The following is a 17009-nucleotide window of genomic DNA, read 5'->3' as shown; positions in this document are numbered from 1 at the left end:
GCGCTAAATTGGTTATAACTGAAAATTTTGTGCGTCTATAGAATATGCTCTAGTGTATTGTAATCAATGAACAACACAATTTCGTATTGTTTGATGATACGCTGTTTTGCATTTTAAGCGATCATATTGTATTTAAGTGCCTGATTAACCTTGAAAACAAATACAATTTGAATTTTATAATATCACTTCCCCCCAAACGAATTGTAGCATAGCAAAGTAAAGCAAAGGAACTCTGCTGCTTTTGGTCAGACATGCGAATTTTTTATAAACGCGCATGCTCTGTGCATACAAAACTAATTAAAACTTCATCGCTAGACGTGTTAAATTCTTTAATAAGTAACACAAATAAACCGCGTTCACACATGAAAGCAAATATTGAACATTGTACGTAGCTAATCTGAGCGATTACTGAATTAAAACTGAACTGTGTAAAGGCGCTAAAATATCTACTACATTTAACTTGACTAGGAATTACGGCCATAAAAGCTGACGTGAACGAGTTTTAGTTTAATTTGTTAATTAGTATGAAGCTGATAACGTTTTTTTTCACAGTTAAGCGGACACTTGGCGAAGCGTGCTCAAGATTTCTGTCTTCCGCTAAGTGTCTACATATGTTCGCATAAATATATTTATATTTATATACACTTAACATAATATACATTTGATATTTATCTAAAGATAGTGCGACGCAAGTTAATGCAAAGCAAAAGTACTTTAAGGGGGCTTTATCGGTAACCGCAAGTTGCAGGCATTATAAAAATGTGTAAATTATATTATAAACATATCCGAATGATCATATGGAATAATACAAAAAAAAATAAATAGTTAAAAAAGCGTTAGGCGTCTTTATAGGCTGAAGCAAGAATACGAATAGTAAAGGAATGAGTAGATAATATGCAGAAAAATTGTCAATAATAAGGCAGAGCAAGCTGGATAAAACAAAAGCTTTTTTGTATTCGATAAATAAAAAAAGAAAAAAAAAAACGGTTAAATACCTTTCACAAATACAAAATATGCCATATAGCCCCCAATTTGTTCGAAGATTGTAATGTTGCCTTGTGCAATGATTCATTTCAAATTTCGAGAATGTACACTCGTGGCCACGCAAACCTTACCACTCAAAATTTTCAAGTATTGTGAATATTTGACCACATTTTATAGCTGTACTTTTTGTGGTATATAATTTTTTTATTTAGAAATAAGTTAACGGCATGTTATTAATCAAAAATATTATAAATTAAAAACAAAACACATTCAGCTATAGATAAATCAATTGAAAGATAGTGAACTTTACAAAATGAGCTTGAATTGTAAGAGACTGGCATGCGATGAAAAAATGATATTTTTTATTTTTTTAATTTAATTTCATTTACACTTTATTTGAAATTAATTTTTGTTTTTTTTTATTGAAACACGAAATTTAGTAGGTGCATCACTTTAAAAATAATAAAATCGGCCACTTTTGTATAAGAACAGAAAAACTAATTTGTGTTTTACTAATTAAACGTAATAAATTAAAAACTATAATTATAATTAGATAATATAATTTAGTTTACTTATGATTACTAAAAACATAAAAAAACAAAATTGAAGAAAACCCCGAACGAACGAAAAAGTCCAAAAAAAAAATTTAAGAAAAAGGTTTGCGTGGCCATGAGTGTATATAGGATATAAATATTGGTAGTCGAAAAAGTCTTTGCGCATTTCTAGTCAAACTTTATCTAATTTTTTTATACATATTAATAAATAAATAAACAAATATGTACCATTTTGGTCGACCACTTTTTGCCATTTTTCCGCTAGAGACATTATTACAACAGTGTAAATCGAAATTTCGAGATTACCAAAACGGAAGCGAGCGAACCATTGTTGTGGTACACGAACCGAAATAGCATCCGTCTCCGTAAACTTCACAAATTTCATTGGTGGCTTGCCTGGCATTTTTCAAAATACTACAAAAATTTCAAAATATAGCGAATTTCTTCATTATTTTCACTCATTTTTGAACAACTTTTTTTCAACTTCGCCGAATTAAATTATTTTGTGGTTAAATGACACAAAGTGATTGACTACCCTATATGCAGACAAATTGTAAAATTTTTCCATACTGTCCTTGGTTTCTTGGAGTAAAAAAGGCGTGTGCCAAATTTCAAATCGATTATAAGATAATTTGATAGAATTCACATACACTACTCAACAAAGCTGAAGTAAAATTTTGCTACTGATGTGTTGAGATGCCTATGTTGTATTTGAGGTGTCTTGATCATGAATTTGAGTAAAACGAATTCCCATCACATAGTTATTTTTGTAATTTTTGTAAATGGTGGCGATTTGACCCTTACCCTCCTTGACTACAACATAAAAAAACCTACGTGTTTGGAAATTTTTACTATCATTTTCGGTTTTAGCAACCCAAAGCTACAAAGAAACAGCCCCCAAAATTACAGACGCAAAATGGCTGTAAACTAGTGCTGCCACTGAAGCATCCTATTATTACAATATTTCGAGAATTTTCAGCAACTTGAATGTTCGAATAAATGCTCTTGGAGTAAGTAACTTACTTCGAAATTTATTCTTATTTTCACTGCTGACAAATCAAATATAAACATTTATGGGCAAATATAAACGATAAGTTGACTTTAATGATTACTAACAAATACGCTACGTGCTTTATGTGGAATATTTGAAATTTCTCACTGAAGCATATTAAGCGAGCGTTGAACTTGCAAGCCGTAGTTCTCCCCTTCATTTGAGTAGAACACTCTCTACGCTACAAATAATTTCAAATCCCTTTTCAGTGAGTTATTAAGCATATCGTTTGAAACGTAACATGCTAAAAATTGTAATAAATAAAATAATCACGCGATATGTAAAATGAATCGTTCAATGTCTTGCCTTTGAACTCGCTTCTGAAACATCACAGATAAGAGTCTATTGAACATACTATATTACATACTGTCGTTTTCCCTACCTCTCCAACGCTTTTTCGAAACAAATTAATGAATGCAGCTAATAAACAATTTTTAGAGCATACGGCGATAAGAGCTCAGCTTTTAAAATTACAGAATGCTTTAGTGTTTCCGTTAGTCTTTCCTAAAACTCTATATAATCGAAATGGTATCATTAAACAAATGGTTAGTACCACAAAGTAAATCGAATTGAGGATATTAAATGACGGCTACCGAACTTATAAACTGAAGGCAAGAAAAATTACCAGAAATGCGAGGATTCTGTAAAGAATCTCTGAAAACTGCTGGTATTTTTTTTTTCTATGGTTATCTTTTTTTCAGGCAAACTATTTATTTTAGTCAGATAAGGCGAAAGATAAGTCTAACCTATATGGATGTCAAATTATCAGTAGTTAGATAGTGGCTTCAAATCTAATCTGAAGAATCTGAAACTATATCTAGTGTTTTTTTTAATGACGATCATCTTTCAGCAGGCAATGCCAACGTCTTTATAATGCTATAATTTTTAGGTTTTTCTTACTTAGAAGACACTAAGCTAAGCATCAAAAAACAAATATGATTGATTATATAAAGTTATATTGGTAAACAGTTTCAAAATTCTTTGCGGACATAAATATCCAATCAGATTTTCAGCACATTCATAAGAAGTTTAAGAACTTTTTTCTTTTTCTTTTAAGTCTGGAAGCAGAGATTCAGGCTTATTTAATATATAATCACATTTCTAAAAAAAACTTTTTCTAAAAGCTAACCTTTGCTTCTAAACAATTCGTAAGACAGCCTGTGTAGATAACAACATACAAAGTAAGAAAAATTCAGTTAATAAACTTATGTTGGAAACATTAAGTAAAGTAAATAATAACAAAAATTCTGCGTCAAGAAATCGTTATATTTTTCTATCTACAGTCTACTTAGCATGCACTTATGTTAAAGATAGTGATCTGATCGAATACAGCAGTGTTACGCCATATATTTCTTACACGATTAAAATGCTATTAAAATGTAAGACAGCTATAGGAGTAAATATTTTGTATATATATAGAACTATGTACATGCACTGAAACACATACAATATGTATATATATAATTACTAATAGAAATAACTATTGAAGTCGCTGATATCGTTTTCACTAGACTAATCAATTATATTCCTATCAATCTATAAAAAAAAAATAAAATAAAACAAAAGCACTGAGGAAAGCTCGCATAAGCACTTTGTATTTATACAATTCAACCGCAAATACTTGGGGGATTTTCGCCTCGTGCATGGTTGTAGGATGTGTGTACCTAATATAATTGCACGGTGCAATGTAATTATTTTCTTCCAATGTTGAGTAACAACAAAAAATGCTAAGTAGCCAACCACATACGCATAGATTTTTAATAAAAAAAACTGTCGATTGAGAAAAATTACTGATAATTTATAGCCACAGACAATTATATAACGAAAATAATTATTATGAACCTGTTTGGAAGTGGTTCTACTACATTAGAAAGTTTCGTACTGCTTTATTTTAAGAAAAAACTCGTTTAAGAAAGTCAAGAACTGAAAAATTTAATAGATTGCTATTCGATTACCCAATCAACTGACCCAGTAGGTGAATTGAATAAGCCATCTGAAGTGACGCTGGACTAGAAAAGCTTAATTATGGATTGTAAGAGGAAAAGACGAGTTCATAAAGGAAACACACAACCTGCCTGAACGAACTTCTACTTGTGTGGCTAACGGATGCTTATTTTCAAGAACCATTCAATTTGAGATACTTCACACAAAAACGAATGGAACGTAAGCGCTTTTGACTTTTTAAGGACTTTTATCTGCTATTGGATTATTCAGCAAAATCAAATCGAGGCACTGAAGGCACAAATATTCAAATGCAATTGAGTCACTTAAGTTTTGTTCACAGTTCATAAAATATACATATAATGAAATCAACCAGACTTTTAGCGTTAATCTTTAAAGCACTTTTGTTACACTATTCACTATTTGGTATTTTCGCATTAGAACTTCACTTTGCTGTATTTTTCCACACACCCAAGCCATATTTAGGCGGGCTTTTTGTATAAAATAACACTTTTATTATTTTTTTTTGTGTTAACCATAGAAAAATTGCTTTATTGACTTACCTTTGGGATCTTTGGGTATAAAATCTAGTGTACGATCCTTGCAACGCAAATCTTGACCAGTACCATCGATCCAGACGTAGGTGGCTTGCACAATATTCTCCTTCAATGGTAGGTTGCGATAACGCTCCAAAATTGTCTTATCGAGTTGGGCATTTGGTGAATCTTCTAAAACGCGAGACGACATCCTGTAATTGAAGAAAAGATATACATATATATAAATAAATATTAATATAATTACATAATATAGGCAACAAGATATTAATATCTAGCATAATTGAAGTTGAAATAATGGAGCAAAAAAAAAACTAAAAGTTTCTACACAAAAATTTTACTCTTCTAACAATATCCTAGCAATACACTGAAACTTAAGTATTCAAGAATATATCTCAGATTTGTTAAACTAATATAAAAATCGCTTCGAATTAATAATAATGGATTGCTAAAATATCAGGTGGAAATGAGCACTCGTCCATATTTAATACTTTAGTGAGAGATATAGACCCCAACTCAATGAATAAATTCACTATACAAAGCTCTCTACGGCAAGTCTTTAAGAAGTTTCCTACTGCTCGGTTCATTTATGTCAAACTCACAAAAAGTTAAATAAAGAAACAGGGTTTCTTGGTATCGCCACAAGCTTAAGAGATCTCAATACTATATAAATAAGAACCGAAGTAATTAAATCATTCTAAAGAAACACAGAAGTTTGCAGCATCTAGATAGCTTTCGTCAATCATCTTATGTTTGTGGGTTGTTCTTGCTGATTTATTGTTATTGTGGTGACGTTTCGAGAACACATATTACGCACCGTTCGTTATTTATACCCAATAGTGAAGTGTCTTGATTAGCAATATTTTTTTGCGGCTCATCATATAAAATAACTTCTCTAAGGCGTTGTTGTTTTAATGGGTGAGGTGGGTTTGAAATTTTCAAAAATAACAATTTTTATTTTTTTGTCTTATTAAATAGTACAATATTTTTAAAATATTCTCCCAAAATTCTAAGAGATAAACCCTTCAGAAGGCTACATCGGTGTAGCGCACCGCTGGTATAATGAGTTTTTCTCAAAACTACATTTTTGAAGTCGGTGGACACGATTTCTTGAAACGCTATGGATTTAGTTCGAATTGTGTATACATCTTAAAAATAACATTATCATGTTATTGAACGACGAATTTTTTTTTCATTACATCTTATTTTTTAATCCAATAAATGGCCAAAATTTTAGAAAAAAATTAGATTTTTTGTTGAAAGTCTGAGAAAAAATGAAAATTTTATTTTTTTTATTTCCTTCGTTCAAAACCGAGATTTATATTGGTCAAATATATGATTGTTGACATAAAAAAAAATCGTAAAAATACCTTATTATTGTACCCGCTTAACCCCTTAAAGCTTATAAAATAGCGGCTGGCCCCGAACAATCGTTGTCGAAATATCGATTTTATTCATTTCGTAATAATCTCAAATCCCTTAAAATATTAAATCTATTAAATTTAGATTCATTTTTATGAACATCACCAAAATGAAAGCAACAATAAAAGTAGTCGGAAAAATCTCATTATATCCTGAAAAGCGTATATTTAACATATGTACATATAATATAAATAATCAGCGTGACAAGTTGATTCCTCTCAAGGGACAAACTCAGGCTACTTGTCGCCGTTTACACTGACCATTGTAAGCACAAGTAGCACTTATACATATAACATGGGCCTAGCTTCTTGTGCGAATTGCCGGTTCTGCAACATGGACCCTAAAACTCCAGAACACCTGCTAATTGACTTTATAGTAGTCTGTAGGCGTAGATAAAACGTCTTTGGATCCATGTCTACAAAAAGGACTCACATTGCTTCAATAGCATCTAGCAGGATTTCGAATTTATCAATATGCTGGGGTTAAGTGAGTCGTTGTGACTTGAGAGAGAGCACAATAGACCTTAGATCCTCATTTATTTAACTAATCTAATCTAATCTGAGTCGTTTTTTTCGCGCCAAGAGGCTGCTCATTTGTCGGAGCCGCCTATATCGAACCGCAGCATATAGTTGTCATACAAATTGATTGGCCGAAACAAGGTCAACCTTTTTACTTATGAAGATATCTTAACGACATTTTTAATGGATTATTGTCTGAGGCAATGTCAAATTTGTTCAGATCAGGCCACAGTAGCATTAACTTAGCTTCCATACAAACTGATCAATCAAAACGAAATTATTGTATAGAAAAGACTTTATTTGTGAATGGTATTATAGCTTCGGTGCAACTGAACTTAACGTTTTTTCTTCTCTTTCCTTTCTCTTCGTTTCTGCGTTTTAATGTTATGTAACAACTGAAGTGTGCATACATATATGGAGTTATATAGCCTAACAGCGAAACTCACTAATCTACCAAAGCACACCAAAACTCAATAATCCAGGCATTAAAATAATTTCCCGCCCATTTTGATGTTATATTTTTGGTTTTTCAATAATTTTAGCAAAATTCGTTGATCTAATTATTTTTTATCAAAAATATTTCTTTATCTATAAGTTTTAAGCCGCAACAGACTAACAGACAGGAAAGTTTTTATAATAACAATTTTCATATTAGAAATATACACAGGATTAATGAGATAAGATTGCCTGTCGAAAACGGAAAAATTTATAAAAAAAAAAAATAAACTTTCTTATAATTTGAGATTTTGACTAGATTTGAACTCAAATCACGAGCCAGACAAATAGAAGTAATATCGAATATAAATGCGGTCCATATTTGATTAATTAATATGCACATATCAGGCAACCGAAAAACACTTTTCGTATCCGTTCTGGAAATTTCGATTTACACTGAAGGAATAATGTCTCTAGCGGAAAAATGGTAAAAAGTGGTCGACCAAAATGGCACATATTTGTTTAAGTAAGTAAAAATTTTATTAGAAATACGAAAGGACTTTTTCGACTACCAAAATTTTATTAATTTTATCTTACAAGTTTTATTTCGTATGTAAATAAAGCTGTCAGACAGACCGGAAAAACAGCTCACTTGTGAGTTATACTACATACATATATGTACATATATAATTTTACATGAAACAACAAGAGAAATGAGAACTGAACATTGCTTAAAAAAATACTTCAAAATTATCTGCTTCGATTTTTTTACATCATAAAGAACTATTTTATTATGAGGATCTATATTTTTAGTTCACTTTAATGAATTAAAAAAATATATAATTAAAAAAATATATAATTAAAAAATATTTTCCTCGATGCATTTTTGTATATTGCCAAGGAATAATAGTTTCCATACAGCTGTGCATTTAAAAACTTTAAGTTTTATTTTTTAATACTTCAATATTTTTCTCAGTTGCTATTCCAACACAGGTTATGCCAGAACAAGATTTCTATAGCTAGTCTTTCGATTCTTATTAACACATAATAAAAAACTGCAATCATTTGTAAATCAAAAGCCACATCAGTTTTCAAACACACCAACCTGCTGAGTTTTTGTATAAATTCACAAGTCTAAAAATTCGGAAAAAATATATGTATTTTCTTTTGGAATGAACCGCGAGATCAGCGTACGACGATCAGCTACGATAACCGGAAAGCGACGATAAAATAAAGGCGCAGGATACACTTGTAGGATACTTTTGAAATATATGTATGTATGTAGGCGGCGGACACGAGAATTAACCGTTTGCGTTCTTTGTTTCAGAACTCTTCTGTTTCGAGAAATGAGCGCAAACGTTGCTGGAATGCAACTAAACACAAAAACGCTGTTTCAAGTCAATTTATAATAACAACAAATAAGCTAAATTAATTTAACAGTATATGTGTACACAAGGCGACGCTGCGCAACACAAAAGCTGCGAGTGTATAAGCACACACACACACTCACACACACCTACACGATCTGTTATGTATTTGTGATTTTTGTTTTGTTTTTACATTTCACTTTGTTTTATTCACGTGCAAAGACAAATTGAGCAAATGCAAAAAACAATATCAAAACACACTTCAAAACCCAACAACAACAGGAACAACATTTGTATACTATTTAGATTAGGCATGTATTAGGTAGTTTGTAGTTAGAATAGTGGTGGCAATAAAAACAACAATGGACATTCGTTTTAAGCACTAAAACGTTTACAACAACAAGCGGTTTGATAATTGTTTTTGCATTTGGTTGTTGTTGGTCGATGTGTTGCGACTATAGAGCACGAGAATCGAGAGCGTCAGCAAACAAAAGCGGGCGAATGTTGTGAAAATTGCGAATTTTTATTTAGCCGCTCGTGAGTGTTTTGAGAGTCCAGTGACGTTGTAGAAATTTGTAGCCGGCAATTCGTTTTATTAGACCAGCACTGTAGTTACAGTGGTACGATTAAGGAAATTCTATTGCAGAATTTTACGTGCGTGTCCAGTACATACAATGACTTTAATGAATTTTTTAGAATTAAAAAAAGAAAAAAAAAATACCTTATAACGACCAAAAGCTAAAACCTCTTATTGGATCAAAAGATTTTAAAGAATATTTTTAAGGAATTTACAAAACAGAATTTTCACTATAGATTGAGACAAAAAAGAACCCGGAAATTGTAAAAAAAAACAAAAAAAAATTATTATTCATCAACATTTATTTTGTCGCCTTCAAAGTAGTTCCCACCAGATGTAATACGAGTACACTTAAGCCAACGATTTTTCCATTCCTCGAAACACTTTACATAAGCACTTTTAGGAATCGCCTTCAGCTCCTTTAGCGAATTTTGTTTTATCTCTTCGATCGACCAAAAACAGAATCCACGGAGCGGCAATTTTAGTTTGGGGAACAAGAAAAAAACACACGAATTCAAATCTGAAGAATACGGTGGTTGAACGCTGGTATTCATATCGTTTTTGGACCAAAGAGACCTGTTTACGGTACTCTTTTTGAAAAAAAATTCAGCTTTATCGTGACGAGTCGAGCAAGAACGCGTTTCATACACAAAATATTCAGTAAAATCATTCGAATAGACTCGCGAGAGATGTCGAGCTCTCTTGTCATCTCTCTAACATTTGCCTGAAGACTTTCAAGCACCATATCCTTCACATTTTTTAATATTTTGATCAGTTGAAGAGGTCGAAGGTCGCCCAGTACGAGGCATGTCTTTAACGATCTTTCGACCGTCTTTGAAGGCCTTGTACCACTCGTTGGCTCCTGTTTTTGATAAAACTGAATCACAGTAAGCGTTTTCTAACATTTGCAACAATTACGCAAAAGAATTTGGTTAGAAATACAAAATTTGAGACGAATTCTTTGTTTGATATTTGTATCCATTGTAAAAATCGCTACGCTCTACTGAGGTGTACCGACTTAAGGGGGGAGATACCTTTAGAATTTTCAACAAACTAAACAATGTTTTCGCTCTAACCAATTGAAAAAGTATTAAAAAATATAGTCCCGAAGTTTCATTGGTTTACTGGTAACTTTTAAGAAGGAGGTAGACCAGGGTAGATAACTTTTGAAAACAAAAAATAAATCATATTAGGTTGAAACCCATTGAAAGCAAAATATAGAGAAAAACAAAAATTAAAGGAAAACTAATTTACAGGCGATATGAAGTTGGGAAGAAGAAAGAAAGAAGTGTGATTGAAGTTTTAAGAGTTAATTCTTGTTATTATCTTAAGCTTCCAATGAGTTTTAATCTACTATGAATTTGTTAAAGTTTTTATCGTTTGCAAAGGCTTCTTCACTGAACTAAATCTCCAACCAAAAAAAAAAATGTTTCTCAAAGCACGGAACAGCCACCTCTGATTACACTAGTTTACAGTACATTTGTTGCCGAAGAAATTTTAGCTGGTGCTGGCTACATATAATATGTTATTTCCAAAAATATAATTTAAATATTTTTATCAGCTCTAGTTTCAGAGTTTCAGCTATGCAGGTATTACACAGAAAAAAACATATATTTATTAACAAAAATAGTTAATCATTAGTTCTAAAAAACTTCGTTTGAAAGCTCTTCTCCGTTGTGTAGACTTTGGAAAATGACGTATTAGAGACCAATCATAATTGTATCCCAGAAACCTTGATAGAGCTCTTCCATGGCGCGTAAGTCTTGATGCATACGCTCTCCCTGCTCTTCGCTCATATCTCCTAAATTTTCCGGAAACCTCTCTAGGTGACTATGGAGGAAGTGGAGTTTTATACTCATATTGCATCCCATATTTTTAATTATAGCAGAAGGTCTTCTACAAGTTCAATATAATTTTTAGATTTTTTATTTCCGAGAAAATTCTGCATCACAGATACGAATGCTGTCCAAGCCTTTAGTTCTGACACAGCCATAGAATTTCAGAATTGAGTATCTTTCGTAAGGTGGTGGTGGTTTGCGGTCCATCAAAAACTCCGGCTTTAAACTTTTCCATAGGGAGCTGAGGAAATTTTTGGCAAATGTAAGAAAAGCAGTTCCCAGTGATTCTAGTGTTCTAGTGATTTTACAAACTGCTTCATGATGCCCAGTTTTATATGTAATGGTGGAAGGATAATTTTGTTACAAGCTACTAATAAATTGTGGACTGTATTGCGCTTTCCAGGCTCCATTTTTTTCTCCCAAGGAACAAGTTTTCTCACCCAATGCTCTTGTTTAGCTCTACTGTCCCAAAGACATATAAACCAGGGAAACTTGGTATAACCACTTTGTTGACCGAGAAGAATTTTGACCATTTTTAAATCGGCAGATATTTGCCTCTCAAGGTCATTGTATTTTATTTTGTTCAAGACTAGCGAAATGTTACAACATTCCTCCTTTATCTTTGTACTGTGGGCAATAGGTACCCCAGCGCATTTATTTCCATTATGTAATAGAATACATTTAAGGCTACGTTTTGAGCTGTCAATGAATAAACGCCAGTCGTTTGGTTCGTATCGCCTCAAGCCCATTTTTATCAACAATTTTTTGATATCTGAACAAAAGGTAATGCCGTTTTCTTTGGAAAAATATCTGCATCTCTTTCACGATAAAAACTTATTTTAGTATCCGAGGATAGCAAGTTTTTTCTTTTAGTCTTGATGCTAACAATTCTGAAGCTTGTTTAGAAAGATTTAAATCTCTTACAAGATCAATCAACTCATTTTGGGAAAAGCGTTTTGGCTCATTAGACATACCTTCAAAATCAGCATCATTTTGTGATGAGCTTGGTCCTTCAATGTCTTGCTCTAATGGTTTAGATATATTTTTTTAGGCTCTGAAGAGTTAGGTGAACGCAGCACTGAAAGTTGAAAACAGCTAGTACTTGGGTACTGCTATTTAGCTCGATTTTTAGTGTTTAAACCGTTTATGTTTACACTACAAAAATAACAGTTTATGAGATTATTTCGTGGTTCTCACCAAATAGTCGGTGTTCCAAATTTAAAGGCACTTCTTTTACCACTTTTCCATAATCTCAAATATTCCACACAAGATTTACAAACACAATTGGGAGCCCAAGAATTCTTATTTTTATCCAAGAGCACCCCAAAATACTCAAAATAGGTATTTTTCACCAACTCTGATATAACTTTTCCACAATTTTTAAACACATATTCTCCGCATATGTAGCAAAAATGATCGGGTTATTTAAACAACGTCTTCCTGAACTACTCATGATGCAAAAACTTGAGAAACTAATGTTAACACAGTAAAATACGCCTGTTTTCGATTAATATATGTATATGCTTAAATGATAAAAATCAAAAGCAAAGTAACTCGAGCTGCTCAAGAATTTTTGACGGTAGATTTGACAAAAACAAGTAATAAGTGAACAATATCAACCGCATAATTCGCGGCAACGGATAAAAAGTTCAATACTGTAAACTAGTGTTATTATTCTTGAAAGTTTTAATCCTGTTTTAAGTTAAAAAAAAAGTTGCCTTAAAATGGCACACGAAGAACCTGTTGAAAAAGAACAACAGATCTACATTTAATTTAAATTACATATACATATGTAAGTATGCATATACATTTTTAAGTGGCGTTATGGGAAAAGTTTCGAATCAAAATTAATGGGTCTGCATTGGTTACCAGGGAAACAGAAAGGAAGGGCTAAGTTTGGGTGTAACCGAACATTTTATGCGGTTGCAACTTGCCAGGCCGAAAACCAAGAACATACTTTAAGAAGTAAAACACCAGACACCAGAGGATTGTATTTCAAACAATTTTATAAATATTTGGTACAACTCATATACGAACCGACATATTCGGCATAAGTACGTGGAGTCTAGAGAAAGTTTTTACACAATTTTTTCCACGTTAGGCACAAAAAATATATTGTTATCAAACAAACACGCTCAACACAACAGCCAGAAGTTCGGAAACCTTTCTATTAGGTAACTATTGATTCAATTTTTACATACAGACATACTATTATCAGAAAAGTATTCTCTCCTGGAACTGCGGTCCACATATTCAGTATCAGCAATTAGACAATTTTTGGACACAAGGTTGTAGCGCACTATGTGTGCAAAGTTTTATCCATATATTGCATGCTTTTTTTTACTGAAAAGTGAAGGAATCAGAAGGAATTTAAAATTTTGTAATACGGGAAGTACATATTTGTGGTTTTTGTCAGATTTCTCCCATTTCCGCACTATAATGAAGGAATGTTAGGATAACGTCATCTACCCAATCCCGAGATATGACTTTTTACCTAAATGTGGGCGATGCAACGCTTTTTCTCTTATTTTGACACCGGCTCATATAAAAACCTTCCTTACAATCTCGGGTCTCTGGCTTTATTTATTGATTTATGGCAATTTTAGTAGTTTTTTGGGGAGTAAGCGGAGATATAAACTGATTTCATCCATTTTCACACTGTCGGTAGTGGTGGATTTGTCCTGAGCGAATTTGTTAATGTGTCTGAAGTGATTTCGCAGATATTTACATTGATTTTTTAAATTTCTAATCCAAAGTTTGAACTTAAAAAAAGCAATGTATCCCAAAATGTATTTTAAATAAAATCAGATTTTAAATTTTTAGCCCCAAGATCAACAATTGATAGCTTTTAGGCTTTGTATAGAACTAAAGTAGCGGGTGGCAGCGGTTTCGCTTGAGTTCTAACTATCCTGTTGTGCAACTTGAGTTCTATTATTCGCCGAAGATCATATTAAAATTGATGACAATTTTTCTAATCACGTTTCCGTGGCAAGCAAGGTCAAATATCCGAGTGTTTTTCAGATATGAAAGAGTTTCTTATAGAAAAATAATTTGCGACTCAAATACGGCTTCATTTGAAGTGCGTTACTCACAATAACTCATAAACCTTTTCATTCTAAGTTCTTTTTAATAGCATTTTTTGAAATGTTTTTTGTTTTAATCCATTTTGTGTAAACAATATATGTGTGTAAATTTATTAATTTTCCACCAGAACTTACATGATCTTTTTCATTACACAAATTTACTCTTATTAAAAAATTAGAATACTGTCAGACTATAAATATCACACTAAACGCTTTTTAATTCACAGAATGCGCACTTCCGCTTATCTCAATGAATGAATTGGGTAACTTTAGCACCTGTGGCCGTATTATATGCGTTTTTATAGCCGATCTTTCTGCAACGATTTTCACACTTAGCCAACTCATAAGATAAAATGCGCAGTTAGAGAAATTTCGGAGCATGCATACCCTGCAGGGAAAACAGGCGGAACACAAACGTATGTTTTGACCGTGGTTGGTCCGATATTGATTAGAGAAGGTGCTAATTTATGGTTATATTAGCTGTGCAATAATAACCGCAACTAGAACCAAATTTATTTGTTTAAATTTCTACTTATAATTCTTTCTCTGCCTAATTCAACAAATAAGCGAATAACAAAATGCTGTAATCAAAATGATATAATGACTTGCTGGTCTATTTCTCTTATATTGGGTAGTCGAAAAAATCTTTTCGTATTTTGTCAATAAATATAGTTGCAGGCGTATATCTCCGGTGCTACCAATCACATTGTGTCATATAGTGTTGGAAAGGTGAGATATTAAGCTTCTTTTAACCAAAAATATTTAATTCGGGGAACTTGAAAAAAAAAAGTTACAGCTGTTCAAAAATCAGTCAAAATAATGAAGAAATTCGCTAAATTGTGAAATTTTTGTATAAAAAAGGGAAGAATGCCTCGCAAACTACCAATAAAATTTATGAAGACAACGCTATTTATTAGTATAAATATAATAAAATAAGTTGAAGTTTGCGTAAAAACACGAAACGACCTTTTCGACTACACAATATGAGGAATGATGCTAATATTGATTTTTAATAAATGCTCCAGTTAAGAAGAAGTACAATTTCCAACAGGGTATGTATGCACAATTACTTTGAAGCAATGTTGCAAAGAATGCATTGAGAAAATCAAATTCAATTACCATATGAATAAAAAAAATCATTTGTAATCCGGTAAATCTTAATTAAAAAAAATTATAACTTTTTAAATCCAATTATTGGATTGAAAAAAATATATATATTCAAATATATATATAAAATGGGATAAAGAATATAAAAATAAGTTTCTTTTGTAAAAATTAGGTTTTCAATTTTTAAAATTATATTTTTTAGCTCAACATCTCAGAGTAAAACTTAAAATTTCAATTTTTACTTCTCATATTGGGATTAAATATTGAAATTCTAATTTTAAATACAAAAGTTTTGAATTGAAGTACTGCGCAACCCTGCTTGTAGATGTATATAATATTGGCTAAAAGCAAGTTTTTTGGCTTATTTTAATTTATTTTTTCCATTCATTGGTGCTAATTAAAAAACAACAAAACTATCCACATTAATGGCAAAAGGAAAGAACGAGTGGATTGTTAATTGAATTGAAGGATGATAATTGCTTAAGAAGTTGTAAATGAAAGTTTATTAACAGCTTAATGTGAACACGAAATATTATTTCCTTAAGCATTTATTAATTGGAAAGTTTATAAAAAAGAAATATAATCACTTGCAAATGCAAATAATCTAAAAAATCTTTCTATGAAAATTTAAACTGCGCAATTATTCACATTACAAAAGTATTAATAAAATATTTTAAAGTAGCAGCTATTATTCAGCAGTTAGACAATAGCTTCGATGATGCAAGCTCTATTTTAGAATGAACCAAAAACAAGAACTAGTAAGGAAGCGCTAAGTTCGGGTGCAACCGAACATTTTATACTCTTACAACTTGCAGGAATCTCAGCCAGGGAAATACTTTAAGGTGTAAAACTTCAACCAGAGGATCGAAATCCAAGCAATTTTATTTATACATATACTATATATAACTCATACACTGACCGACATATTCGGATTAGGTTTGTTGTGTGTTTTTGTTTATCGCACCATCACTCGTTACAATGATACTGGTAGCATCGCAAAACGCTATGGAGGTGGTCATCAAAAGACTGCAACATCACGTGAGATGGTTCGGAAAGTGAAGAAGCGACTTGAGCACAATCCACGACGACGTGCCAATCAAATGGCTAAAGAACTGAAAACATCCGACCGCAGCATCCATATATTGAAAAAAGAGCTCAATGTCAAGCCTTACAAATTTCAAAAGGCCCATGATCTCACACCGAAGCAGCAACAAGTAAGACTTGAGAGAGCGAGAGAGCAGTTGCTTCGCTTGGCCGAAAGCGGTCAAATTCCGAACATTGTGTTTCCTGACGAAAAAATTTCTCCAATTGAGCAATTCGTAAACTCTCAAAACGATAAGGTTTACTTCACCGACCGTTCATACGAGAATTTAAGTCATCGGTTGGCCACAGGAGGCAGCACTCGCCACAAATAATGGTTTGGGCCGCTGTCACCGCAGATGGGCGCTCTCCAATTGTTTTCATCGAGCCTGGCGTCAAAGTAAATGCGACATATTACCCGGAAAGTGTTCTGGAGGCTGCTTTGAAGCCGTGGGCAAACAAACATTTCGGTCGCAAACCATGGACGTTTCAACAAGA

At 32.4% G+C, this 17009-nt stretch overlaps 1 protein-coding gene across 1 annotated transcript in view; it reads right to left on the bottom strand.

Moving 5' to 3' along the window:
• LOC120773729 (glutamine synthetase 2 cytoplasmic) overlaps positions 1-8843 on the bottom strand; it is a 28786-nt gene extending 19943 nt beyond the window's left edge. The window contains exons 1-2 of the mRNA XM_040102785.1: positions 8565-8843; positions 5094-5278 (exon numbers count right to left, since the gene is read on the bottom strand). Of these exons, the coding sequence (XP_039958719.1) occupies positions 5094-5277 (184 nt within the window). The 5' untranslated portion in view covers position 5278; positions 8565-8843. The remainder of the gene's footprint in view (positions 1-5093; positions 5279-8564) is intronic.
• Positions 8844-17009: the final 8166 nt, after the last annotated feature.

The sequence above is a fragment of the Bactrocera tryoni genome, chromosome 4, assembly GCF_016617805.1.
Source record: "Bactrocera tryoni isolate S06 chromosome 4, CSIRO_BtryS06_freeze2, whole genome shotgun sequence".
NCBI classification, from domain to species: Eukaryota; Metazoa; Arthropoda; class Insecta; order Diptera; family Tephritidae; genus Bactrocera; species Bactrocera tryoni.
The sequence above is the reverse complement of the archived record's forward strand: the minus strand, read 5'-3'. Positions and strand labels throughout refer to the sequence as shown.